The 15,097-nt window shown below is 46.9% G+C and overlaps 1 protein-coding gene across 2 annotated transcripts in view; it reads right to left on the reverse strand.

Moving 5' to 3' along the window:
* Positions 1-15,097, reverse strand: part of Apcdd1 (APC down-regulated 1) — a 39,899-nt gene that overhangs the window by 20,157 nt on the left and 4,645 nt on the right. For both annotated transcript variants that reach the window (XM_045142782.1, XM_045142781.1), the window contains exons 2-3: positions 4,714-4,897; positions 769-1,300 (exon numbers count right to left, since the gene is read on the reverse strand). In XM_045142782.1, the coding sequence (XP_044998717.1) occupies positions 769-1,300; positions 4,714-4,793 (612 nt within the window). In that variant the 5' untranslated portion in view covers positions 4,794-4,897. The remainder of the gene's footprint in view (positions 1-768; positions 1,301-4,713; positions 4,898-15,097) is intronic.

Below are 15,097 nucleotides of genomic sequence, written 5' to 3' on the forward strand. Positions count from 1 at the left end.
CCTCCTCCCTCACAGTAACCTCACCTATCACTTAGTCCTGAGTCCTCACGTATCACTTAGTGCTCAGTCCTCCTTCTATTATAGTAACTTCACATATCACTTAATAAGGTGAGCAGCAGTTGGGTCTAGAGCAAGATTTGGATTCATGTGCTGGCACTGACATTCACTACGTGTGTGATGGTTGAGAGCTAGCCCCCTTGAACATTAGATATCCCTGCCTCACAGGGTCATGATGACATTTCTCAGGAGGCTGCTGAAGGCAGGAACAGAGAAGGACCCTGTGGAAACCTTTGGCTATTGCAGATGGCATGTCACTGTCCCCTGCCTACTGCCCCTCTCTGCCCTTCCTCCAGGCCTGGGGTGTGTGCTGCTTTCTGGCGTCTTTCCCCTTGTGGTCATGACACCTACTCCTTTCCTTCATGTACTCTGCAGGCAGGCAGGGTGTCCAGGGTGTTGTAGATGTGGACATCACCCATGCTACTTCAACTTCCACTAAGGAAACTAAGGCTTCAGTTCACAAAGCAAGTGGCTGGCAACCCTTGGGCTCCCAACTGGCTATGTGTCCTTCCCCCGTCTTCCATATCTCCTCTTACCGCCCAGGGACTCCACCTTCCCCTGCCCTCTTCCATGGTCAAAACACTGCCCTCCTCAGGTCCCCTGGGGCCTCTGTGACATGCCCCAAACCAAGGGTTGTTTGTTGTTGTTTTTTTTTCTTTCTTTTACTGGAGGGATGCAGGGTGATGTGGGGCTCTGGGTCCAGCTGGGTACCTTGGCATTCTGAAGGGGTGGCTGGTAGCTGGATGGCCGGTAGAACACCCTCTGCGTGGCGTCCGTGTGGATGTCACCCAGGAAGAGCTCCTCCACCAGGTGGTCCAGGCTGTGGTGGGGGTGCTGCGTCTCCACGCGGATGAGCTGCAGCTCGTGCATGGCGAAGTTCACAGCCCCGGTGCACTCGGGGCCGCTGTCCTCCCGCCACAGGTCATAGGCCGCGTCTTGCACCCAAGGACTACCTGAGGCCACGAAGCCCGGACACGTGCGGTTCACCAGCTTGCCGAGCTGCTCGGCGACCGCCTCAGTGTGGCAGATGACCTGGACGCCGTGCAGCTGGTAGTCGGCCTCAGTGCCTCCCCGGATGATCCAGGATGCCTGGCGAAGGCGGATCTTGCCACGCACGATGAGCGTGTACGTGGGGTTCGTGCAGCGGTTGCTCCCATAGTAAAACTGGTAGGCCTTGAAGGTGTTGTTGTGGTAGAATCTATAAGATCGGGTGATGAACTCTGGCCCCGACCTCACTTCACAGCTGGGGAAAGACAAGGATGAGGAAAGACCTCGGTGAGCCCAGTGACATGTGGGAGAAGGTTCAGGACAGTATCAGGTTATTGTAGTTGGACGAACAAAATGCTTTCTCCCAGCAGACATTACTGTAAGCCCTTCACAGAAGTCAACTGTTCACAACCTGGGAATTACATATGACCACCACAAGTGGCTGTGGCAACTGAGGCACAGGATCATGATTACATAAGCAGCAAGCATCAGAGCCTAACTAGGAATCTTGACAATGTGGCTACAGAAGGCGGACCTTAACCAGCCTAATGAGGCGTCTCTCTCACTGTGTGGGCAGGGCAGAGGAGCAGAAACTGCAGGCTTCACTTATGGAACGATTCCTTTCATTCTGGACAAGGAGGCCCAGTGCAATGCTGCCTACCCCCAGAGCATCCTCCATCAGTTACGTAACAAATGGCTGACTTCAGTTTGGTGGACCGTGTCTAAGGAAGTGTGAGAATTCCTAGTTCATTAGTGGCAAATGGAAATGCAGCCTTCCATCCAGTCAAAATTTTCTCTTGAGCAAGAGAAAGAAATTAAGTGAAAGCAAAGATACCAGAATGATAGAGACAAGGGTTCCTCTGGCATGTGTCGGTTGACAAGCAGGAATGTCCTTTGCTGGGACATTAAACTTAACAAAATGGCTATATTCTCAATGATCCTCCATCTACACGCAGCAGAGCCTGCAGGAGTGGAGGCGAGGGGAAGGATCCCTTGAAACCCTGCCCAGCCTGTCCATGTAGCTTGGTAGACTCTGGTCTGTTCCATCATGACTCTCAGCTCATCAGAATTCTACCTCTATTCCCAAACAAACTGAGCTGAGCCAGCACAATCTGGCTAAATTAAGCAGTTGGGCTGAAATCGCAAACACAAGTGATTCTCGAAACTGCAAACAATTCAGGGTTTTTAGTTAGCAGATGGAGACAGATGACCAGCACTTAAGGTGGGTAGTACCTTGTGCTACATGGACGTTTATTAAGTAAAGCTGACTAAAACCTTGTGGATGTATAAGACATACTGCAGTCCTTGGAACACTGGCGACGAGAGGCAAAGGCCACCCCAGGTACTCTCCAAAGGGAATAGAAGTTTAGTGTAAGCAGTAATGGAGAAGATGGGAAGAGCTTTTCTCTCTCTCTCTTGTGTGTATGTACATGGATGTACTGCTTGTATACAAGTGGGCATATGTGTGTGGGGGCGCATGTATAGATAGAAATCAAAGGTTGATAATGTGTGCCTTTCTTTTTGTAAATTTTTATTTTAGGGTGAAAGAGAGAAGGATTTAGTGTGCTAGGGCCTCAGCCACTGCAATCAAACTCCAGACGCTTGCGCCACCTAGTGGGCATGTGTGATCTTGTGCTTGCCTCACCTTGGTGCATCTGGCTAACATGGGATCTGGAGAGTCAAACATGGGGCCTTAGGCTTTGCAGGCAAGCGCCTTAACTGCTAAGCCATCTCTCCAGTCCGTATGCGCCTTTCTTAATCACTCACCACCTTGTATTTTCAGGTAGGGTCTCTCACTAAGTCCAGGGCTCACTGATTCAGCTAGACAAGCTGGCCAGCAAGCGCTAGGGACCATCCCACCTCTGCCTCCTCAGCACTGGTATTATAGGTGCTTGCCACCACACCTGGCATTTTACATGGGTGCTGGAGATCTGAACTCAGGTCCTCATGCTTGTGTAGCAAGCACTTAACCCTCTGAGCCATCTTGCCAGCCCCCATTCTCTCTCTCTCTCTCTCTCTCTCTCTCTCTCACACACACACACGCATGCATGCACACATATTTAATCTCAGCATCAATGGTTATAGGGTCTGTACCTCAGGTCTACCTATTTCTCTACTGCCTTATCCCTCTTCCCATCCAAACTGCTATCATCTAGCAAGTCTTTCAATGGTCACTCCCAGATCATAGTTTCTCCCACTGACTTGCCACACAACAGCCAGGATGCCCTTTAATGAAGTTAAATCATATTTTAAGCATAGTCCTGGCAGGAAGCCCTTCAATGACTTCCCAGCTCTCTTAGATTAAAAGACCTGGAAGCTCAACCAGGCAGCACACACCAGTGGTCCTAACATACTCAGGAGGCTTAGACAAGAGATCTTCTAAACCGAGGAGTTCAAGCCAGCCTGGGCAACTAACTCAGGGAGGAACTGTCTCAAGCAGCAAACAAACAAAACAGCACCAAAAAGATGTGTTCTTCAAGGCGCCCCAGAATCACTGTGCATTTCTCAGGGAGCGAGGTTTGGAGCTGGGGTCTGTAGGGTCTCCAGGCTGGTCAGGCCTGTTAACTGAATGTAGCCCAAACTTTGCTAGTTTCTCTGCATAGAAATTGCTTCTTGCCATCTGCACTGTAATGTCTGCTCTTCACTAGACTTTCTGAGTCCCAGCCTGATCTTAAAATAAGGCACTCTCTCGGTTTCCCTTAGCACCTGCTGTCCTGGCTTGCCTGCCGGTGATTCTTTGTGTGTTTATTTGAAAATTCCCTGAAATAAGGGATCAAGTCTGTTTGGTTCACTGCACTGCTACAGACACGAAATATACACTGCTGTGTGGCTCATACTGTACACCTTGTAAACAATCATTTTCAAGTCAGTCTTTCACATTTAAGATTAAGATACAAATCCTTTGTCATGCAGTTATTTTAAGAGACCCTTTTTTTTTTTCAAAAAAAAAATTCCAAATCTGCATTTTATAAGATTTCTCTTTTCTCACGTCCATATGCACTCAATCACTTCCCAAGATCCCTGGAGACTGCTATCCATACCCCAGGAATAGTGCAGAAGGAGAAGGCATCAGATCCCACAGTTAGTCTTGTTAATGCTCAACAATTTAATGGGTAGAAAGAAAAAAAACTCACAGATCTGCCTTGAGGCTATTTTTAAAAGCTCTAATGGAAGATAAGACAGAGCTCAAACTGGGATAAATCCCCCCTTCATAGCACAGAAAAGAATCGAAGAACTACGCCCTGGCTAGTCGAGGCAGCTTTTAATACACTCTCAGAGCCCCGAAGCCATGTATTAAGTTACCAGAATATGGCTAGAATATTCAGACCCAAAGAAGCTCCTGCAGTCATGTTTCAGAGTTGGTGAAACACAGACTCTTAATTTCACTTGCTAATGGTTTCACTTTATACACAAGTGGTCCCACAGAGTTCAGTAAACAAGGATCTATTCACTCTCACCACGTACTTCACTGCGCTGCAATATCACTGCGGCTTCGGCCTAAGATTTCTGCAGTACTTAAGCTGTTGTCTAAACCATCTTTTCAAAGAGTTGTCGGGTTCTTCACTAGAACTATAACAACACCCAAGTCACAATTTGCATCTGAGACCCCCACAAGCAAGATCCCTTCTCCTGGGCCCCTCTCCGGCTCCACTCCTGCCACACGCTTACCCCGTGGACACCCAGTGGCCCTCGATCGTTGGGGGCATCTGCACAGTGATGCGTGCGCCATTGTGGAGATGCTTCAGCATGTGATGGCACTGCGACTCCTTGAAAGCCCTCCAGGCACTTTTCTCCAAGGACCTCGGATGAGATCTGCTGTCTGGATGAAGGAGGGCAGAACCCTCTCCCAGCCCTGAAAGACACAAGTGGAAAGGTCAGGAAAACAGCCACAGTAGCAGCAGGTGTGATTCAGGGGTACATCACGCTGTACCCCAGGCTTGCTCTCCTGGGAGTGCCACGCCCAAATGGGGACCATCCTTGGAGGTCATTTCCTGGGTGATCAAACAAGCTCCGAGAGGGCCAGAAACCTGGAGGTCCCCTGGCTAGTAATGCAAAAAGCCAGAGCTCGGCTCCCTACACCGGGGAAACGGCAGCTAAGACTGGGCAGTTTGTCAAGTACCGAGGCAGCAGAGCGTTCAGTGAGCCAAGCAAGGGATGCAGAAGAGAGATGTGGCTGTGGTCTCTAGTCACTGAGGAAGAAGTGGGGATGAAGGCAGAGGAAGAAAGCAGGCATTAGGAAGGACAGCCAAACACAATGAAATATTTTAAGTAGAGAGCACAAACATGAAAATGTGGCCTTGAGCAGACAAGGGAAGAGGAACCACGGAACAGTTCAAAAACTCCCAGCTGGGATGGGCTCTTTGGCCAGGCTCAGGTCTGCTCCCACTGAGTGGTGCACTTTCTGGTGACTGCAGCCTCCAAATGGATGCCCTGATCATGGTTTGGATGCTATGATGTGTGACGGTTTATACTGACTGTCAACTTGACAGGACCTAGATTGGCTAGGTTAGCCTGTCCGAGTGCCTGCCAGGGATTATCTAGATTAGGTTAATTGGAATGGAAAGGCCATCTTAACTGTGGGTACCACCATTATACAGGCCAGGATCCTGGGCTGACTCAAAAGGAGACAGTGAAGCCGGGTGTGGTGGCGCACGCCTTTAATCCCAGCACTCGGGAGGCAGAGGTAGGAGGATCGCAGTGAGTCCAAGGCCACCCTGAGACTACATAGTGAATTCCAGGTAAGCCTGGCCTAGAGTGAGGCCCTACCTGGAAAAACAAAAAAACAAACAAAAACAAAAAACAACAAAAAAAGGAGACAGTGAGCTGAACAGCAGCACCCATCCCTCTCCGCTTCCTGACTACAGTGACACATGTGGCCAGCTGCTGGCCCCTCCTGCTACCATACACAAAGTTAGGTCCAGAGCAGACTGACATGAGAATATCACACCTCCTTGGACCAACTCAGACCTGAGTCTGCTGTCCCTGCAGTGAGACTGCTGTCTTTTTCTCAGCACACTTGACTTCGGGTTGTTTGCACAGATCAAATGCGGTCAGGGGCCATCAGGCAGAGGCCCCTCTGGGTAAATGAAAACTGAGGTAAGACATTCTCGACACAAGATGACTGTGATATCGTATGGTTTGAATGTGAAATGTTCTCCACAGGTTCATGTCTGGAATGTTGACTCCCCAGCTGGAGGGGAGGCTATGGAACCATTCGGAGGAGGAGCCCAGCCATCGAGACAAGGGCATTTGAAGGTGAATAGCCTGGCCTCTGGTTCCATCCCCTTTTCGCTGCTTCTGGATCCAACATAAGGTGAACCGTCTTTGCCCTCCGCCATGAACGGAGCCGCTGTCCCCTGCACAAGGAGACGTCAGCCCTCTGAAACTGAGCCAGAAGACACGTTTCCTCCTGTTGTTCTGTCAGATCTTATGACGCCCTGCGATGCCAAAGTAACTAATACATGCTGGTGTTTGATTTACCGCAACTTCCCCACCAACCTCATTTACCCAAGTCCCCTCACTCGAGCCTGAGCTGGCATGAGGCAAAGAGTACAACAGAAATCTCTGTCTGCTGGGTCACTGTCACAGTCATAGTTATGAAACAGGGGCCTCGACTTCCGCGCTTCCATGGAGCAAAGGCACTTCCTCTCGGGGTGCTTGTGGACGCTCCCTGTCCATCCCCCCCCCACACTCTGCCAGAAGAGGCAGCCTGGGCAACGGAGTACCACCAGCTATCCTTTTCCTCTTTCTTTCCTGAACCAGATTATTTGTGAATCACGGGTATTCTGATCACCCCCACCCCCCAAAACACACCTACACGACAATGCTCCTACAGTTGTTCGGCTGTGGCACTGGTTCAGGAAGAAAGACTGACCCACTGGGGGGTGAACTCCCAGTAACCCTCTGATGGACACCGTGTACACTGCGTCCTCTGATGGAATATCTGTCACCGCTCTGATCTTTTCATGCCCATTTGTCTGGCATCCATGTTGATCTCTTACTTGGTCATGCACTAATACAGGGGACAAAGATGTCACTCATCGTACCTTGGCCAATCCCAAAAGTTGTAATGATCTGAGTGACAGGAGTGTTCGTGAATGTCCCTGTTAGGGAATCAAGGATAAAATGTAACACAGCCTCCTATCTGGTTGGTCAATAATGTGGTTAGCATCACAGATTTTTTAATTAAAGTCATAAGGCACCGGAGGCTGGAGAACAATCTACTTGAAACGTGACCCTAAGCATTCAATAAAGATGCCAACATCTCAGTGATGGCCAAACTCTCCTATTAAAACTCGATTTGCAAATGCCTTTACACCCTGCGACTGTTTCCCCATAAATATAATAAAAGCCAGGAGTGCAGTGATGAGAGGGATGTCTCCCGAGCTAAGACGGCTTGAGCTTGAAACTGGATCTGCCACTTAAAGGATTTTATCCAACCCAAGACTTCAGTGACTGTTGAGATGCACCATTATTTTATCACCATTGACAAAGCACTTAACGATGACACAATGCCTGAGCAACAGTCCCAGGACACCCATGAATCATTCACAGTAGCCTCTTTGGCATTTCTTTTATCTATTCAGGGAAATTTGGCAATTTTTCTGGCCTTTGGTGGCAAATGTTTGTTCTGTGTGTATCTCAGTAACAAAACACAAACACAGCCTCACTTTTTATTTTTATTTTTTGGTGGGTACTCTTCTTTCCAAGTTAACAAATGATGTTGGGCAAGAAAATAGAGGATTGGGAGTTATTCTTCCCATAGCCATCTGTCTCACTGATGTCTAATTAGCACTCCTTTGCTACAAGACCTGCTTGCTCTTCAGAGTGGCTTTTCTTGTAGGGGTGGAGGGCATCATTTATAAGCGAGTTATAGAAAAGAGCCAAGTGAGGCTGGAGGGATGGCTTAGCGGTTAAGGCATTTGCCTGCAAAGCCAAAGGACCCAGGTTCAATTCCCCAGGACCCATGTTAGCCAGATGCACAAGGGGATGCATGCATCTGGAGTTTGTTTGCAATGGCTAGAGGCCCTGACGTGCCAGTTCTCTCTCTGCCAAACAAATAAAAATAAAATATTATAAAAGAAAAAGAAAAGAACCAAGTGTACTGACTCAATTGGGTTTTAAAAACCAGTCTACTTGCAACTAGACTCAAGACAGGGATACAAGGGCATGCACACAGGAAGCGAGGTGGCGGCAACAGAAACATCTCTGTCCAGGTTCTCACAGGCAGAAACAATGTCATGGGCTCAGGGTATATACTCTACAGACCAATGGGGGTTATGACCCCCATTCATGTTAACATGCATACTCACTATGAAGACTTTAAAAAGATACAACTTATTGGGCTGGAGGGATTGCTTAGTGGTTAAGGCATTTGCCTGCAAAGCCAAAAGATCCCGATTCGATTCTCCAGGACCCATGTAAGCCAGATGCAAAGGGGGTGCATGCATCTGGAGTTTGTTTGCAGTGGCTAGAGGCTCTGGCCCACTCTCTTTCTCTCTCTCTCAAATAAATAAATTTTTAAAAATCACATATCTTATTTATTTATTTATCTGCAAGCAGATAGCGTGAGGGAGAGAGTGAGTACATATGGGTACACCATGACCTCTTGCCACTGCAGACGAATTCCAGATATATGTACTAGACGAATTCCAGATATATGTACTACTTTGTGCATCTGGCTTTAGGTGGGTACTGGAGAATTGAACCCCAAACCAGCAGGCTTTGCAAGCAAGTGCCTTTAACTGCTGAGCCATCTCCCCAGCCCCTAGCTATAAAGGTTTTAAGACAGGATAGAGTGGGCATTCTGCAACTGGTTGAGATACACTATGAACACAGTTGCCACACACAACTTATGCAACCTCTCGGAGCCTCAGAATGCTCACGTGATGAGCAGACAATGCCACACCCCTTCTCTTGGTCTCAGTTCCATTTAGCACAGTTCCTTTTGATCAATGTTAGTGTTACTATTTCAAATTGCAATAAGCCTCCAAAGCCACTCTCTGAAAGTCCCTCCTAGTTAATAAAACACCTCAAATAATGATAAAAAAGTAATCCAGGGCTGGCCTCACTCTGAGCTATGAGGTACTCAGAACCAAGTGACAGGGCCAGCTCCAGGGTCCCCATGAAGAAGAGGGCAGGCAGCAGGACCCATCAGACCAGGTCCCATGGATGTGGACACGTTCCACTGTACTTAACAAATACCAATCAGAGGCAGGAAGCACAAAGATGCGTTGAGGTAAGTTTTGTCGACCTTGAGGCCTGGGCATGGAAGGAGTCAAGCTGATGAAGAGGTCCTCTGAGAAAGAAGCCAGGAGCTCAAAGGCTCGAGTGATGGTTAGTGTTTGGGATGGGTCACTCGTAAGAACAGAGTGACACAGTCATGCTTTTTGGCTAATAGTGGAAGAAATAAAATCCAGTGGGAAAGTCGTTGGGAGTGTATGAAAAAGCAGCAGTCAATTGCTCTGGGTTTGTACAGACAAATGCTGACCTTGCACATGGCCTTTTACTTGGTCATGAGCATTGCTCATGAGCAGCCAGGTGAGGCTATCAGCACTGCCAGGGTGGCAGGGGACCAGTCAGGTTGAGGTGATACTATATTTACAGGATGGAAATGGGATTGGTATTTGTATTACTTCACTTTATTTTATTTATTTGAGGAGAATATGGGCCCACCATGGCCTCTAGCCACTGCAAATGGACTCCAGATACATGTGCCATCCTATGCATCTGGGTTACATGGGCACTGGGGAATCTAAACTGGGTCCTTAAGTTTCGCAGGCAAGCGCTTTAACTGCTAAGCCATCTCTCCAGCCTTTTATCAATTTACATTTATTGCTCTGTCAAAATACCTGAGGCTGGTTTTTTTTTTTTTTTTTTTTTTTGTTTGTTTGTTTTTAAGGTTTATTTTGGACTACAGAGTATGGCATTGGCTTTTGCTTGCCTTTGCTGGGCGCTGTGGCTGGGTCACATTGTGCTCAATGGCATCTTGGTGGGAGCTTGTACAAGAAGGTCGCATGGTAAGAGGAAGCCAGAGCAGGATTAGGGCCACATGTGCTCTGTGACAACAACTTGCAAGAACTCCTTCACTCCCTGGGACCAGCATGAACCAGCTCCAAGGGCGAGGCTTCGGTGACTCACAACATCTCCGGCTACACGCTATCACACTATCTTCTTGTGGGGAGGGGGACGTCCTGGAGATTGATTGCTTCAACCCAAGGCCTTGTACATGCTGGGTAAGCTCTCTGCCACTGAGCTACATCCTCAGCTCCTGCTTCTGACATTTTTATTTTGAGACAGGGTCTCACTAACTTGCCTAGGCTAGCCTGGAACTTTTGAGCCTTCTTGATGCTGGGTCGACAGGCCTGTACCAAGACATCTTGATTAGGCTCTGTCTCTTAAAGGTTCCACTACCTTGTGGAAGGAAGGCAAATTTGGACTATATCTGAAGAGGAAAAGGCTAGTACTGTGGCTATAGATGTATTAGAATGAACACCTTGTCTAGTCACAAAAGGGTTTCTTCCTCCAAATTTGCTCACAAAACAAGAGTGAGAAGGTTTACAGGTATGTAGGTACTTAAGAATAATAAATAATAATAAAGGGAAGGTTCTGGATGTTTTAATCAGGGGACCAGGAATTGGGGTTCTTAGTCATTAAGATTTTGCTTATGGCCAGTGTGGTGGCGCATGCCTTTAATCCCAGCACTCAGGAGGCAGAGTTAGAAGGATCACTGTGAGTTTGAGGCCAGCCTGAGACTACATAGTGAATTCTAGGTCAGCCTGGGCTACAGTGACCTACCTAGAAAAACAAAAAAAATAAAATAAAAATTCAAAAAAAAAAAAAGATGTTCCTTATGAAAAAGGAAAATCAATATCCCAAAGATAAAGAACGAAGAAAGCATTGGTAAGAAAACAGCCTTGAGTTTTCAGACCTCAGAGTAGCTTTGGGCAAATCACTTTGTATGAATTATTTTCCTATATGAACTAAACATTATCAATGACAAAGACAGTAACTAAAGTTTACACAGCCACATGACAACTCACTCTACCACACACTGTCTCACTTAGTCAACTGCAGGTCCTCATAAAAAGCACAGAGACACGCCAAGGTAACTGTGTGGGCAGTCAGCCACGACGCCCCTTGACCTGGAAGCGGCTATCACTGTTTCCAGTCCAGGGGAGTTCTGAATAAGTCAGTCATCAAACAACTTCAGAAAATGATCTCCAGCCTGGCCTGGGCCCAGAGAAAATCATTATGGCAAAAGGGGCATCTCTTTAGAGGAAATAGAGGAAGAAAAAAATTAAGTAGATGTCTAGGAGGCTTGAACTACTGAGAACAAATTAAGTCCTGTGGGCTTTACGGCCTAATTTTATAAATTGTCATGTTCAGAACATTACATGGGATTCTAGAGCTCTGGAGGGACTGCTCGTGTGTGTGTGTGTGTGTGTGTGTGTGTGTGTGTGTGTGTGTGTGTGTGTGTATTTATGCGGGAACTGACGTAGCAGTGATTTACTTCCATGGAATAAGTTACTCCACCCAGCAATCCTGCATGACTGCAACAATTTTACCCATCAACACACAACAGTCCACTGCTCCGAGAATGAAAATGCCCAGTGACATGAAATAAAAAACAGACCTTCCTAAATGAGAGGAAGCATTAGGTTAACATTTACACAGAGGCTTGTGCCCCAAATAACAAGCCTTAAGTGTTTAACTAACTACTTGCATCACTTGAAAGCTGGGGTCACGCTCACAGAAGGTGCTGAGCAGTTTCAAAGAGAATGAAGGTGAGCCTTCAACTGTCACCCACACACATCTCCTCCCTAGACCGACAGTGTTCTCAGCAGTCAGCCCAGCTACCGAGAGACAAGGAGTTACCTTTGCAGAGACTGGGGATGGGTCAGGGCATCATCCGCTCACTGCCTGAAAGACACTTTCCACCAACACTGGTTGATTACCTGCTGTGTGCTTAGTTCTCTGAGGCAGGGACCCTTGTTGACATGAAAAATCAAAAGTGAACAAGTTCAGCTCCTTTATTTTTCAATAACATCTTAAATCTGAATAATGGGCTGGAGGGATGGCCTAATGGTTAAGACACTTGTCGGCGAAGCCTAAGGACTCATGTTTGACTCTCAGGTCCCGGGTAAGCCAGATGCACAGATACAAGTGCACAAGGGGTACACACATCTGAAGTTTGATTGCGGCGGCTGGAGGCCCTGGCGTGCCAATTCTCACTCTTTCTCACATTAAAAAAGGGGGGAGGTGGAGGGATGGCTTAGTGGTTAAGGCATTTGCTTGCAAAGCCAAAGGACCCATGTTCAATTCCCCAGGACCCATGTTAGCCAGATGCACAAGGGGACACACGCATCTGGAGTTCATCTGCAGTGGCTGGAGGCCCTGGCGTGCTCATGCTCTCCCTCCCTCCCTCTTTCTCTGTCAAATAAATAAATAAAAATAATTTTTAAAAAAGTAGAATTACACAACATTTGTGTTTAAAAAAGGGGGGCAGGCTGGAGAGATGGCTTAGTGGTAAAGCACTTGCCTGTGAAGCCTAAGGACCCCGGTTCGAGGCTCGGTTCCCCAGGACCCACGTTAGCCAGATGAACCAGGGGGCGCACATGTCTGGAGTTCGTTTGCAGTGGCTGGAGGCCCTGGTGTACCCATTCTCTCTCTCTTTCTGCCTCTTTCTCTCTCTGTTGCTCTCAACTAAATAAATAAAAAAATGAACAAAAACAGGGGGTCTGGAGAAAAGGCTTAGTGGTTAAAGTGCTTGCCTGCAAAGCCAAAGGACCTTGGTTTGATTCCCCAGGTCCCACATAAGCCAGATACACAAAGTGGCACATGCATCTGGAGTTTGTTTGCAGTGGCTGGAAGCCCTGGAATGCCCATTTTCTTTCTCTCTATCTCTTTCCCTTTCTCAATTAAATAAAAATAAAATATATATTTAAAAACGAATGCCGGGCATGGTGGCGCATGCTTTTAATCCCAGCACTTGGGAGGCAGAGGTGGGGAGGATCATTGAGAGTTCGAGGCCACCCTGAGACTACATAGTTAATTCCAGGTCAGTGTGGACCAGAGTGAGACCCTACCTCAAAAAACCAAATGAATAAATAAATAAATAAATAAATTTGTTGGGCTTGCCTAAAAAAAAATTTGAGTAATATCTAGATAGATCCCAGTTTTCACCTGCCTATCTGGACTGACTGGGACTTCGAACTTTTAAACCATTTACACATAATAGAATGCAAAATTCACTGGGACTGAACTAATCTTCCACCAGGCTAGTCTCTATAGTTGTACTCTGATACTTTCAAGAACTTGTTCAAAGTTTGATGGACATAATGTCAAAATATCACTAATATTGCCCCTGGGTAAAGGAGTTTGAACAATCCTTTTCTCAGAATTCATTTTGCAGCATTTCCTATATAAAGTACCATGTATACCTTGACAATCGGAGTGAGAACAAGTCACAAGTTAGGACTAGTGTGATATAAAAATGAGACTGGTGAGTTTAACTGCAGGTAATTACTTAGCCATGAAATTGCCCTGCCCCATTAAAGCAGCAGTCATTACTATAAAGCCTGCTTTGAAGTAGCTACTGGGAGATCAGCGCCAGCCAGCGTGGCTTCCATGTGCTGGGTTACAGGCTTGTATGTGGCAGATAGAACTGGAATGGACACCATCCGGGCCCTTGTGTGCATCAAGCCCTTGTTTTTAATTTCCATTTTTTCCCTCATGGAAATACAAAGGCTAAAAGAACTACTTTTTACCATCTGTAAACCTTTGAATTACCTCTTAGAAGAAATAAAGTCAGAATTTCACACTTCTGGCTCCTTTTAATTTTGGAGACATTTCTGTATCTTATCAAGGTCTTCAGATTGGACACAGGCTGAGCCTGAGATGGTCAAGTTTGCATGTTGGCCTGCACAGTCCTGGGGATGTGTGTTGCATTTGGTACAATGAGGGTGGCATGTCTGAGTGACAAACGTGTGGTATATATTTGTGTATGTGCTATGTATGGTATATGTATGTGCTATCTGTGTGTGATATATATGTGTGGTATATGTTTATAATGTGTTTGTGAAGTCTGTGTGTACTCTATATATGTGGATATATGTGTTTGTGTGTGCTGTGTTAAGTGTGTAACATATATGTGTGTATTAAGCATGTTTGTGTGTGGAATATATGTGTGTACTGTATGTGGTACCTATAGCATGTTTGTGTATTCAGTATGTGTACGTGTGGAATGTACATATGCCACTACAAGCAAGCAGAATGGGGTGATGGCTCCCAGTGGGCCACCGTCCTAGCTCTATACGGCTTGCTGATACCATTTAATGATTGCCCCTGAATATTCCCCAGGACAGGAGGAGACCCCTCCCCACTGCTGTCTTTTGCAAGCAGTGACCCTTGGAAGGCAACTGATGAACTTGTTGGACAAATGGCTAGCTGAATGAATGAAATTAGAAAACACCTACAGAATTGGCTGCACTTAACGACTTCAGCCTGGCACCACATCCTTTCTCATGCCATGGGCCCAACCACTCCACTTTCCGGGATTATTCACTCCCAAATTGGGAAGATCTTGGCAGTGGCCTGCACACATTCAATCTTGACACAGTAGCATGTGGTCCTGGCAGCTGGCGGCCGGTCTCCTCGGCAGTCTCCTCTGTGATCACTTCAGCTCCAGGTGTAGATGCGCCCAGGACACACCCTGCTCCTTGTGCCCTGCGCCTCCACATAGAATCCCCAGCATATCTCTTCCTATTCCTAGTCAGAAATGCTTTTTTGCTTCACTTTAAGTGACCTTATCAGTGGTCCTCTGTCCCTAAACAGTATGGAATTACATAATCACATCATCCCCTAGGTTTTAGGGGGAAAAGAATGCATATGACAATCAGCTACAGGTTGGAAGCAAGTCAGTTTCCTTAACAAGAGAATATTTAGCATCTGTGGAAGGTCCTTGGCCCCTACTGTGTCCAAATACGTCATGCTGCTTTCCAAGATATTTTCTTCTTATGATGAAGAGTAAAAGAGGTGCCGGTTATCAGCA

The sequence above is a fragment of the Jaculus jaculus genome, chromosome 2, assembly GCF_020740685.1.
Source record: "Jaculus jaculus isolate mJacJac1 chromosome 2, mJacJac1.mat.Y.cur, whole genome shotgun sequence".
In the NCBI taxonomy this organism is placed as follows: domain Eukaryota; kingdom Metazoa; phylum Chordata; class Mammalia; order Rodentia; family Dipodidae; genus Jaculus; species Jaculus jaculus.